General features: G+C 42.9%; 1 protein-coding gene across 1 annotated transcript in view; it reads right to left on the bottom strand.

Annotated features, from left to right (window-relative positions):
• Positions 1-13,631, bottom strand: part of TFCP2L1 (transcription factor CP2 like 1) — a 1,111,497-nt gene that overhangs the window by 333,576 nt on the left and 764,290 nt on the right. The window contains exon 12 of the mRNA XM_044075043.1: positions 13,625-13,631. This exon is cut by the window's right edge and continues 91 nt beyond it. Coding sequence (XP_043930978.1) covers positions 13,625-13,631 — 7 coding nt within the window. The remainder of the gene's footprint in view (positions 1-13,624) is intronic.

Raw genomic sequence — 13,631 nt, 5'->3', positions numbered from 1 at the left:
ATTTTTGATGGAGGAAAAGGAAAGACCCTTGTGAAGCATCTCAGTTAAGTATTGAAGAATCTGAGGTAAATTGGGCACTGCTGTGGCCATCCCTTGAGTTTGGTTCCAGGCACAGAATCTTTTCCATTTTTCAGCATAAGATTTTCTAGTACTAGACCTCCTTGCCTCCAAAATAACATCCAACACTTGTTTACTGAGGGATGGTGATGGAGAGATTAGGTAATTAGCCAGGCTGTCAGGTTCAGGGTTTGAAGCTGGGGGTGCAGATCCTGGCTCTCCTGCTGAGACAGCAGGGTAGGGGTCTGAGGCAGGAGCCATGGGGCCAGCTGTGACACACTGTGCAAGAGGGGTTACCAGTGCTGTTGTGGCCGTCTGGTACAATCAATATTATCCTTGGTTTCTCCTGTTTGATCTTTAGTAGTACTTTGGAGAGGAGAGGCAGAGGAGGAAAGGCATAAACTGATAGATTTTTCCAGCTGAAGGACAGAACATCCACTTTCCAAACTTGTTTGTGAGGAGTTCTTGTGCAGAATTTGTCCAACTGATATTTCTGGGGGGAGGCAAACAGGTCTATATCTGGGCTCCCTCATTTGTTAATCAACATTTTGAAAGTCTGTGGTTCCAGTTTCCACTCGTGTGGGTCCATGAGATTTTGCTTAGTTTGTCTGCAAGTGTATTTAGTTTTCCTGGCAGGAATTGAGCCTGTAGATGCACTTGGTAGCTCAATGCTGTGTTCCACAGAGCCACGGCTAGTCTGCAGAGGGGGTAAGAATGGGTACCCCCCCGGCTTGTTTATGTACCACATAACAGTGGTGTTGTCCATCTTTACCATTAATGGTCCTGGAAGAATGTGGTTCTTGAAGGCTGTCAGAGCATTCTGTACAGCTAACATTTCTTTTTGATTGATGTGCAGGTGCATTTGACTTGGGTTCCATTTGCCCTGAATGCACTTCCCTGCCAGCTGAACCCCCCATGCATAGTCTGATGCATCTGTTGTTAGGGTTTGGGCAGCAGGGGTAGAGTGAATGGTAGTCCCTTGTTTTGGCGGCAGGCCTCTGCCCACCAAAGGAATTATAACCATAGGCAAGGTATGATAGGAATAATTGCTTCTAGATCCTAAGAATGTTGACGCCATAGGCTTTTTAGATACCATTGTAGTTTCCTCATATGCAGTGTTGCATATGGAAATAGAATGCACGAGGTCATGAACCCCAAGGCTTGCAGTATTTGCCTTGCAGACAGCAGGGTTTTTGTGACAACTAGTTTGAAGTAAGTTGTCAAATGAATTTGTTTCTCTGGCATGAGGAAAGCCATCTGGGAAGTTGTGTTCAAGCTTGCTCCCAGGAATATAATTTGTTGACAGGGTACCAGATGTGATTAATTTTCATTTATGGTGTACCCCAGACAAGTTAACACCTTTTGTATAAATGCCAGATAATTCAGAAGTATGTCCTGGCTTTCTGCCTGAATTAGACAATCATCCAGGTATGGGTATATTTGAATATTTCTTTGCCTGCAAAATGCAATGACTGGAGCTAGGCACATTGTTAATATCCTGGGCACAGTAGCCAAAGGGCAGTGGAGAGAATTGATAGTGCATGTAGCCTGCTTTGAAGCAAAGGTATTTTCTGCAAGATTCCCTGATTGGGATGTGCAGGTAGGCTTCCTTTAAATCCAGTGTTGCCAACCAGGCATCCTTGCCTTTCATGAGAAGCAACTGATGAAGAGTTAACATCTTGAATTTTGGAATCACCAAAAAGGTGTTTAGGATAGACAGGTCCAGGATAGGATGCCGTGAGCTGTCTTTTCTGGGTACCAGGAAAAGTCTTGAGTAGAAACCTTGTCCCTTTTCCTCTTCTGGTACAGTCTGAATAGCCTTTAATCTTAAGACAGAGAGAACTTGCTTTTGAGCCTCTCCCCACTGATTTGGGGGCAGATCTGGCCAACCGTTTGGGGTTGGTAACATGTGGAAGTGAAATCTGTATCCTTGGGAAACTATGTTTGAAACCCATTTGTCCTGGGTAATGAGTTCCCAATTTTTTGCTTGCAGAGCAATCTTTCCCCCTAAAGGAGCAGTCAGTTGAGAAGTGCTTGGAAGTTTCAAAGTTAAGTCATTGAGACAGCTTACCATAGGGGGGAGTCTTACTACTCCCTGATTTGGAAGTGGCAGCCCCCCACTGCTTAGACCTGTGCGTACCCTGGGACTGAAGCCTGGGTGTTCTGCTGGTTCTGGGTTTGAACTGAGAAGGCCTGGAAGAGGCAGGAAAGGGCCATTTTTCTGAGGGCCAATGCCTACTAAATCTAGGAGGCTCCACTTGTAAGAAATCTTTAATAGTTTGCATAGATTTAGCTTTTTCCTCCATCTTTTTAAGAACTTCTGCTTTGTCACCAAACAGGCAGTCCTGATTTAATGGAGCATCCAGCAATTTAGTTTTAACATGATCTGGCAAAGATTGCTCCTTAAGCCAAACATGCCTCCTAAGTACAGACCCTGTGACAGCAGCCCTGCAAAATGCCTCTAGTGAATCAAAACCACATTGCAAAGTATGTTTTCCAACCAGTTCAGCAGAATGCATTAAATCCTGTAAATCTTTATTCAGCATAATCAGGAATCAACATAATTTTTCTAATAATATGCTGCTGATACTTTAACATATGAAACTGGCAATTTAAGGCTCTGATGGCCTAGGTTGCAGAGATGTATACCTTCTTACCCCATCTATCCAGTGCCCTGGAATCTCTATCAGAGGGGGTAGGATTTTTGGCAGTACTAGCCTTAATGCCCTTGGGTCCCTGTGAAATGGTCTCAGGATACGCAGTAGGATTTTTCAAAAGGAACTTGTGAGAATCAGGAACCCGGTAAAGAGTCAGGGTCCAAGCTAGATTCCGAAAAGACATTGTCAACAATGTCCAGAACAGGGCAGATAGCTAAAGGCCTGTGATGGGGCAGGAGTAAGAAATCTCTAAGCCTCTTTTTTAGAATCAGAGTAATCCTGGCTTTCCCAGTGAAAATGCTCCCTAAGAGTATGCAAGGTTTCACCAAAAGAAAAATCCTCTGTGCGAGAAGCAGAGGGAATAGAGTCCTCTGCATCAGAATCCTCATAGGTAGATAAGGGTAAATCCTGGTTATCAGAGGAAACAGAAATTTCAGAATCCTGGTCAGAAGTATCATAAGCAAATTCAGTCCTAAGTCTCTTAGAGGGGGAAGGATGGCTTCCCCTGATTAAAGTAATAAGGTCTTCAGCCATTCTTATCATTTGTTTTTTAGGCAGTAAGGCCTGACCATGCAGTCTGGGCATCAGTTTCCTAGGCATGGTTCGAGTTTTAGGCCTAGAAGAAGATGGCATTGGTTTAAGATGCAAGTCAGTAGGTCTGAATACACCCTCAGAAGCTGGTGCCTGCACAGCGGCTCCGGACCCATCCAAGGTAGAGACATCCAGAGATTCCACAGTTGATCCATCTCATGACATACCGGACTCCAAATGGGTCTCAGTAGAGGCCTGCGAATCCGAAGTAGCAGGCATCAGGGGCTGTGAAAGTGCCTCACTGAGTACCAGTGAACTGGCAACTAGCTTAGGAGAAGCATCGTCGGCAGCTTTGGACCTAGGCGGGCTGTCTCTGTCTTTATCTTTGCATGTTTTGGAATGTCGGTAGTCTGGTGGCTTAACAAAGATATATCTGGATAATTGAACTGAGTATCAAAATATTTAGAAGCAAAAATGTACCGATGACGAATAGTTCTTGGTTTAAATAAGGCACAAAACTGACAATGAGGTACGTCATGGTCAGGGCCTAGGCAAGGAATACAGTACGAATGAAAATCTTTATGAGGTATTTGCTTTCCACAAGAAATACAATTATTGACTTTTACTGACATCGGTTTAGAGCAAGAAAAAGTTTCCCAATGGGGTACTTAGCTCTAGTTGAAGACTTCAGTTCTGAAAATCAAAAATGAAAATTTCAGGAGTTGGCCGACCGGCACTTGTGAACTGCTTCTGCTTCGGGCACTGCACGGCAAGAAAGACTAATGTAATGGCATCGGCTGCATGCTTTATACCCCTGACTACCTGACGTCATGGAAGATGAGACAGCAACCAACGCAGGACCCAAGACTTTGATAATCAGGCCGACTGAGGGCTACTGCAAGCAGACAACCCAAATCTAATGACTGCAACAGTGAAACTCGAAGAAAGTACAGTTGTGTACACTTACCATAAATGTAGATTTTCGGGTGTATTCACTGTTGCACGCATTACATTTGGGTAATCTGCTGGCAGGTTGCCCTCAGTCGGCCTAATTAACAAAGTCTTGGATCCTGCATCAGTTGCTGTCCCTTCTTCCATGACATCAGGTCACCAGGGGTGTAAAACATGCAGCCGATGTCATTACCTCAGTTTTTCTTGCCCCAGATGTCAGGTGCCCCCCATAAAATTTAAAACACAAAACTATACCTCCAACCAAAAGCAAATACACCAAAAAGGCTTTTAAGCATAGTAACAGAAAGTAGAGGTATAGTCAGAGAAAAACTGGGGGCTGGAGGGTGGGTAACCAGGACTGCAACAGTGAATACACTCGAACATCTACATTTATGGTAAGTGTACACAACTGTACTATGTTCTTCGTGTTTCACTGTTGCAGTCATTACATTTGGGTAGATTCCCAAAGCTATGGTTGGCAGGATGGATTATATAGCATTAGGACCAGCTATAAGGCCCTGCAAGATAGCAGTGGCAAAGCCAGCTTTGGATTTAGAGAAAAGTGGTAAATGATAATGCTTGGTGAAAGTATGAACTGAACTCCAGGTAGCAGCTTCTAGAATTTCCCTGGTAGGAACACCTCTGAGAAAGGCTGCAGAACTAGATGCAGACCTGGTGGAATGATATCTGATCCCCTTGGAGATAGCTTCTCCATGGTGCTTATAGCAGAAATGAATGCAATGGCTTATCCATTTACAAATGGTTTGTTTTGAAATAGCCTTTCCCTCTGTCCCTGTAGCAAATACTACCAGCAGTTGTTCAGATTTTCTTCGTGTTTTAGTCCTGTCCAAGTAGAATCTAAGTTGTCTGTGCACATCCAATGAATGCAGAATCCATTCCCCTTTGTTCTGTAGATTGGGAAAGAAAGTTGGCAAATGAATGAACTGATTAAGAGCCACACTGGCTACCACCTTGGGCATGAAGGGTGGATTAGTCCTGAGTGACACCTTGTCCGCATGAAAGATGATGAAGGGCTCCACTGCCATAAGGGCCTGTAACTCAGAAATCTTTCTAGCTGAAGTGACTGTTAGAAGGAAGGCTGTTTTCCAAGAAAGAAATTTTAAGTCTGCAGTAGCAGCTGGCTCGAAAGGAGGTAGAGTGAGTTTCTCCAATACAAAGTTAAGGTCCCAGGCAGGGGTTGGAGCTCTCCTGGGTGGTCTCAAGTTTTTGGCCCCTCTGAGGTACTGCTTGAGCAGAGGATGAGAGAAAAGGGAGGTTCTGTGTTGTAATGAGCTAAAATGGCTGAGTCGTGGATTTTAATGGAGGAAAAAGACAGACCCTTGTGAAGCATCTCAATTAAAGTATTGTAAAATCTGAGGCAAATTGGGCACTGCTGTGCTCATTCCTTGAGATTGATTCCAAGCACAGAATCTTTTCCATTTGGCAGCATAAGATTTTCTAGTACTAGCTCTTCTTGCCTCCAAGATGACATCCATCACAGGTTTGCTGAGGGATGCTAAGGGTGAATTTAAGTGATTAGCCAAGCTGCAAGGTTCAATGTTGGGAGATGAGGGTGCAGAATCTGGTTCTCCTGCTGAGACAGTAAGGAAGGTGTCTGAGGCAGGTGCCATGGAGATATTTGTGACGCACTGCGCAGGAGCAGGTACCAGTGTTCGTGTGGCCAGTCTGGAGCAATCAAAATCATTCTTGGTTTGTCCTGTTTGATTTTTAACAGAACTTTGCAGAGTAGAGGCAGAGGGGGAAAGACGTAGACTAATAGATTTTCCAGCTGAAGGACAGAGTATCCACTTTCCAGGCTTTTTTGTGTAGAGTCCTTGTGCAAAATTTGTCCAGCTGGTAGTTTCGGGGGGAGGCAAATAGATCTATGTCTGGGCTCCCCCATTTGCTTGTCAACATGCTGAAAATCCATGGTTCCAGTCTCCACTCATGTGGGTCAATGAGATTTCTGCTTAGTCCGTCTGCCAGTGTATTTAATTTTCCTGGCAGGAATTGAGCTTGTAGGTGCACTTGGTAGCTCAAGGCTGTGTTCCACAATGCCATGGCTAGTCTGCAGAGGGGGTAGGAAAATGTACCCCCCTGCTTGTTTATGTACCACATAACTGTAGAGTTGTCCGTCTTTACCATTAGTTATCCTGGAAGAATGTAGTCCTTGAAGGATGTCAGAGCATTCCGTACAGCTAACATTTCTTTTCGATTGATATGTAGGTGCATTTGATTTGGATTCCATTTGCCCTGAATGCACTTCCCTGCCAAGTGAGCCCCCCATGCATAGTCTAATGCTTTTGTTGTTAGGGTTTGGGTGGCAGGGGATAGTGTGAATGGCAGTCCCTTGTTTTGTTGGCAGGCCTCTGCCCACCATAGGAACTCTCCAGGCGTAGGCAAGGTATGATAGGAATCATTGATTCCAGGCTATGACAATGTTGACTCCATAGACTTTTTAAGTACCACTGAAGTTTCCTCATGTGCAGTCTTGCATATGGAATTAGAAGAATGCAGGAGGCCATGAACCCCAAGGCTTGCAGTATTTATCTTGCAGATAGCAGGGTTTTTGTGGCCACTTGTTTGAAGTAAGTTATCAAATTAATTTGCTTTTCTGGTGTGAGGAAAGCCATCTGGGCAGTTGTATTCAAGCTTGCACCCAGGAATGTAATCTGTTGAGAGGGTACCAGTTGTGATTTCTTTTCATTTATGGTGTACCCTAGACAAGTTAGAACCCTTTTTACAAACGCCAGATGATTTAGAAGTATGGCCTGGTTTTCTGCCTGAATTAGACAATTGTCCAGGTATGGATATATCTGAATATTTCTTTGCCTGCAAAATGCAATTACTGGAGCCAGGCACTTTGTGAATACCCTGGGAGCAGTAGACAAGCCAAAGGGCAGGGCAGAGAACTGATAATGCGTGTAGCCTGCTTTGAAGCGTAGGTATCTTCTGCAAGATTCCCTGATTGGAACATGCAGGTAAGCTTCTTTTAAATCTAGAGTTGCCAACTAGGCATCTTTGCCTAGCATAGGAAGTAACTGGTGAAGAATCAGCATCTTGAATTTTGGAATGTCCAGAAAGGTGTTTAGAGTAGACAGGTCCAGAACTGGACGCCATGAATTGTCTTTTCTGGGTACCAGGAAAAACCTGGAATAGAAACCTTGTCCCTTTTCCTCTTCTTGTACCGGTTGAATAGCCCCCATGTTTAAGAGGGAAAGTACTTGTTTCTGAGCATCTGCCCACTGATTTGGGGTCAGGTCTGGCCACCCATTTGGTGTTGGTAATGTGTGGAAATGAAATCTGTATCCCTGGGACACTATATTTAAAACCCATTTGTCCTGGGTTATGAGTATCCAGTTTTTTGCATGAAAAGTAATCTTTCCCCCCAAAGGGGCGGCTAAAAGGTAAGTGCCTGGTAATTTTAAAGGAAAGTCATTGAGACTGTTTACCATAGGGGGGTGTCTTGTTATTTCCAGATTTGGAAGTAGAGGCCCCCCATTGCTTAGGTCTGATAGTCCCCTGGGAGTGAAACCTGGTGCTTTTGGTGTGTCTGGATTTGGTTTGAGAGGATCTGGAAGGAGCTGGAAAGGACCAATTCTTTGTAGGCCAGTTCCTACTAAATCTTGGAGATTGCACTTGTAAAAAATCTTTTACAGTTTGCATAGATTTAGCTTTATCTTCAATCTTTTTTAAAACTTCTTCAGCCTTACTGCCAAACAGGTGGTCCTAATTTAAAGGAGCATCCAACAATTTTGCTTTAACAAGATCAGGCAGAGATTGCTCCTTAAGCCAAGCATGCCTTCTAAGCTAAGCACAGACCCAGTAACAGCAGCCCTGCAAGAAGCCTCTAAAGAATCAAAACCACATTGCAAAGTATGTTTTCCAACTTGTTCAGCAGAATGCAATAAATCCTGTAAATCTTTATTTTCCACACAGTCAAAATCAACATCATTTTCTGTTTAAGCAGTCCAATAATATGCTGTTGATATTTTAACATATGAAATTGGTAGTTTAAAAACCTGATAGCCAAGGTTGTAGAAGTATAAACTTTTTTACACCATCTATCCAGCGCCCAGGAATCTCTATCAGAAGGGGTAGGATTTTTAGCAGTAGAAGCCTTAATGCCCTTAGGCCCTTGAGAAATGGTTTCAGGATCTGCAACAGGATTTTTGAAAAGGAACTTGTGGGACTCAGGAACCCTGTAGTATCTGTCAGATTTACAAGGAGCTGGAGGCAGGGAATCAGGGGCCATACTAGATTCCGAAAACACATCATCAACAATGTCTAGTACAGGAGGTATAGCCAAAGGCCTATGCTGAGGTAAAAGAAGAAAATCCCTATGCCTCTTTTTTGAATCAGAGAATTCCTGACTTTCCCAGTGGAAATGTTCCCTTAAGCTATGTAAAGTTTCACCAAAAGAGAAATCCTCGGGAGGAAGCAGAGGGAATGGAATCCTCTGCATCAGAATCCTCATAAGTAGGGATGGACAAATCCAGGTCATCAGAAGAGTCAGAAGAAACAGAGTCCTGATCAGAAGATTCATAGCCAATCTCAGGCCTAGGCCTCTTAGAAGGGGGGGGGGGGGGTGACTACCCCTGATTAGAGTAATTATATCTTCAGACATTTTGATCATTTGTTTTTTAGGTGTAGGGGCCTGAACATGTGGCCTGGGCGTCATTTATTTTTGACATAGATCGAGATTTAGACCTTAGTATTGAAGGTGGAGTTGGTTTGATATGAAAGTCTGTAGGCCTGAATACACCCTCAGAAGCCAGTGCCTGCACAGTGGCTCCGGACCCATCCAAGGTAGAGACATCCGTGGGTTCCATAGTTGAAGTATCTCGTGGCATACTGGACTCCGAATGGGTCTTAATAGAGGCCTGCGAGCCAGAAGTAGCGGGTATCAGGAACTGAGTACTGGCGAACTGGCGACTGGCTTAGGAGAAGCATCGTCGGCAGTTTTGGACCTCAACAGCCTGTCTCTGTCTTTATCTTTGCATTTTTTTTAAAATTCCGGTAGTCGGATGGCTAACCGACATCATTTCTGGATAATTAAACTTCGAACCGAAATATTTAGAGGCAAAAATGTACCAATGACGGATAGTACGCTGATTAAATAAAGCACAAAACCGACAGCAAGGTACGTCGTGGTCAGGGTCTAGGCAAGGAATACAGTATATATGGAAATCTTTATGAGGTATTTGCTTTCCACAAGTAATGCAATTAGGGTACAGTGGTAGTGTTGTTACCTCACAGCAATCCTGTTCGATTTTCGGCTTGGCTTGGGAGTGCCTTCTGTGTGGAGTCTGCATGTCTTCCCCGTGGTTGGATAGCATTCGAAAGACATGCATGCATAAATGGGCGTGCCTTCATTGAAGGTTGGTTGTCCAGCTGGCACCTCGGCGTTTCTTAAAAATCTACTGCCAATCATTAGCGGACCGGAGTTCCGCTGTGGCGACCCCTTACTGGGAAAAAGCCGAAAGACAAACAACAACAACAACTGACATCGGTAAGGAGCAAAAAAAAGTTTCCCCAATGGGGTACTTAGCTTTAAGTTGAAGACTTTGGTTCTGAAACTCGAAAACAAAAATTTCAGGAGTCGGCCGACCGGCACTTGCAAACTGCTTCTGCTTCGGGCACCGCACGACAAGAAAGACTGAGGTAATGATGTCGGCTGCATGTTTTATACCCCTGACAACCTGACGTCATGGAAGAAGGGACAACAACCGACGCAGGACCCAAGACTTTATTAATCAGGCTGACTGAGGGCAACCTGCCAGCAGATTACCCAAATGTAATGACTGCAACAGCAAAACACAAAGAACATCATCTGATTCTTTTTAGGAATGATCTACATGCAGAGTTTTTGCAACTGCCTTGCCAAGAGTCACACTGTCAGCAAATGAAGAGTGAAGACAGAGCAACTTTAAGCACTAATCCTTCCTTTATGTCTGAAATGGTATCAGAAGAGTGAAAAGATCAAACCCACGACTACAGGATGAAGCTCATTATAGTAGTTAGTAGCTTTAATCCTTTATAAACTAAATCATCTTATTCCACCAAACAATACAGGTACTTTGACTCAGGCGACCAGATGAGATATGAAACCAAGGTTCAAGCTACCTCAGTCACATGACAAATTCTGGCCAACCCTCCCCCAACACACACACACACACACACACACACACACACACACACACACACACACACACACACACACACACACACACACACACACACACACACAGACACACACACACAAAACCACTCCTCCCTAATTTACCTTCTCTGATATGCCACAAGACAAAAATGACTAATCTGTTTAAAAAAAGAAAAGTAAAACAAACATACATAAATGATAACTTTTTCAGCACAAATAAAGCTGAGGCAATGCATTGCCAAGATACCAGGACAAGGAAGAAAGCAACAAAAGTACTGCTACTTTGTACTATGTATGTGCAAAGTACACAAGTGATGTATCTGTAATGCAAGGTAAAGCTGTGGGATGTGGGACAACAGAGATTCTAGTTAAAAGCTATTATAAGAAGAGTCCATAACTGTCTCTCATAACATTCCATTTGCTTGTTAAACAAGTACATTTTTAAGTTGTTTAATTTTCATTAATATAATTCATCTCCACACCAGTGTATTACTATAAGCATCTTTCAAGAAGTTTAAGATCATCATAGTGATACCATAACACTCTCTATCAGGCATGGCCACTGCCTTTCCATTATAGGACCAACAGTATGAAATGTCTTACTTAGTATACTAAGACTGTCAAACTACACCTTCTCCAGACAACATAAGGCTTTTTTGTTCTAAATTGACCTAATGATGTTGCTGCTTAACTCTGATTTTATATTTATTTTGTGTACATAAGTAGGTCACAACTGAACAAATACCAAAGTGTTCCAATTCACCCACTTGTTAAAAAAAGAAAGAAAGAAAAGAAGGAAAAAAAGGAAGCATCTAATAGCACCATCACATTAGCCAATGCTAAACTTCTCTACTTGTGACAGCACTACTGCAATATTCAAGGATTTTATGTAGAGAGCCTACTTCAGTCACTATGCAGGAAAACACCTACATTAGTCTGTCATTACAGCATGCAATTAATGTTTGCAGCAACCAAATGTGGGAAAGACTAAACAGATGTCTGCAGGTACTGGCTTGGCTGTCACACATCACTGCTGAATTCACCTTTTACCACCTACAGGATTCGGTCCTGGATCCTCTCCTGTTTAGTATATGCTTCTCTGAAGTCCAGGCCAACATAAAGGGGCCCTGGCTGACAAAGTTCGCAGACAATTGCAAGTTGGGAGCTATTATTAACTCCCCAAGTAATACTGACATCCTACAGAAAGGCCTCATTGAAACCAACGACTGGTGTCAGAACCATGGCCTTAAGCTCAATGCCAAAAAATATGTTGTCATCCCCTTTGGGAAAAATCCAGTTCCCATGAATTGCCACATTGATGGTTGTCCACTGAACACAGTAGGCGTTATAAGAGATCTGAGAACACAGGTTAACAGCAATCTCTCTTTTGATCACCACATTGCCACTGTAGTCAAAAGTCCTTCTATGTGGCACATCTCATTACTAAGGGTTTTGCATCCAGGAAGAAAAAGGTCATTGTCTCCCTCTACTCTTCCCTCATTAGGCTAGTCATCGAGTACAATGCCTCATTTGGCATGTACCTCACTAGACACCTGCAACAACTGGAGAAGCCGCAAAAGTACCTCACAAAGAGGATTCTAGGCCTTAAACATTTGTCCTATATGGACAGACTCAAAAAACTCCAACTATTCTTTGTCTCATATCGTCTACTTAGAGGCGATCTCTGCTTGATTTACAAAGCCATGTGTGACCCAGCTCTGTTAGAAATGCTACATCTAAATAAATCCCAATCCCTCTACACCACATGCTCCAGAGACCTCACCCTCATTACCACAATCAACAGAACAAGATGGAGGGACAGGTTCATAACCCAGAGACTGCCCGTGCTATGGAATAGACTTCCCAAACATGTCAAACAGTGCACCTCACTGTCCCTCTTCAAGAGAAATCTTGATGAGTGGATGGGAAATAGAAAATTCACCCCAGGGATCACTTCAATGGCTCTACTCGACAGAGGCACTGGGAACTAAAGTCGGGTGGCATGATGCCAGGGTAATCCTATGGGCTAGGCTTGTAAAGGCTCCAGGGCCATTAGCCTAGTATACACCTATGAACCTATGAACCTATAAAGAATACACAGCAGTGCTACATAATTCACAACTACTCAGAAATTAACAGAATACCCAGATTCTAGCTCACTTTCTTGATCTACTCCTCATAAATTTTTTGGTCTGTTCCTTGTAAAATTTGTGGTTGTCTGGCAAATCACTGAGGAGTGATATCTTTTGAAAAATGCGTGCTAATTCAAAGCATGTTATTCTGTAAACTTTCTAAGTTTTTAAGAGCAATACATATAGTGTTATCCCTGCTTTTGGGCCTTTGCAACCCCATTACTTTTTGTCTTTGTCCAGAATTATTGCACTAAGATTTTGAGAAGTATATTATGTTGCATATCTGCAGCTTAACACAGAACCTGAAGCATCACATTCACAGTGTTACAATATGAAAACTATTAGCTAAACTAATGGGCAAAGCAATGACTATAGTATATCAAATAATATGGGAAGTCACTCACACAAACAGGGTGATTTCACAATGAAAGCTACTGTCAGACTTTACAGACAACCCATATAACACAAGTGGCTAACTCTGAGTGGTAGAAGAATGAAGACATAGATCTTCTTTGACAGCAAATATGGCACCATCCAGGCACACTGATTTCAAGGATACTTCCAAGTGGTGCATCTGAATTATGTGGAGAAATGCAGTCATTTTACTACATCTACTGTGTATGGATATATCCTTTGCTTAACAGGTTCATAGGTTAGTACTAGGCTAACTGCCCTTGTAGGCCATTTTAAACCTAGCCAATTACCCTATGTGAGAATCAAACTCTGCACCTTGTGTCTGTAAGGTAAACACCTTAATCATTAAGCCAACTTCCCACCCTATGATGACATAATGACTTATGTTCACTGTTTTGTACTGTATGCACAGGAAGCCTTGAAATGAGTTCAGCAGTTTAAAACATTAAAGACGCGTTGAGAGAACAATACAACACTGGAAATATGGGACTACTACCTGATGTGCATGCAAGTCCAACATAGAGGCAAAGATTTTTTTTTTAACCAGCTACAAAACTTTTAACACTAAGCCCATAACTGTGATAACTGGTTATACCGCTACAAAGCATTTAATACTTTCACTGAGCCATTATTCCTTCTGCCCAAATATTTAAGGTAAGCTCATGCCTATGCACAAATATTAATACATTTTAGTACCAACATTGCACTTCAGAACTTACCACACAC

Source organism: Protopterus annectens, chromosome 6.part0, assembly GCF_019279795.1.
Source record: "Protopterus annectens isolate FY-2018-M chromosome 6.part0, PAN1.0, whole genome shotgun sequence".
NCBI classification, from domain to species: Eukaryota; Metazoa; Chordata; order Ceratodontiformes; family Protopteridae; genus Protopterus; species Protopterus annectens.
This window is presented reverse-complemented; position numbering and strand designations above follow the sequence as displayed.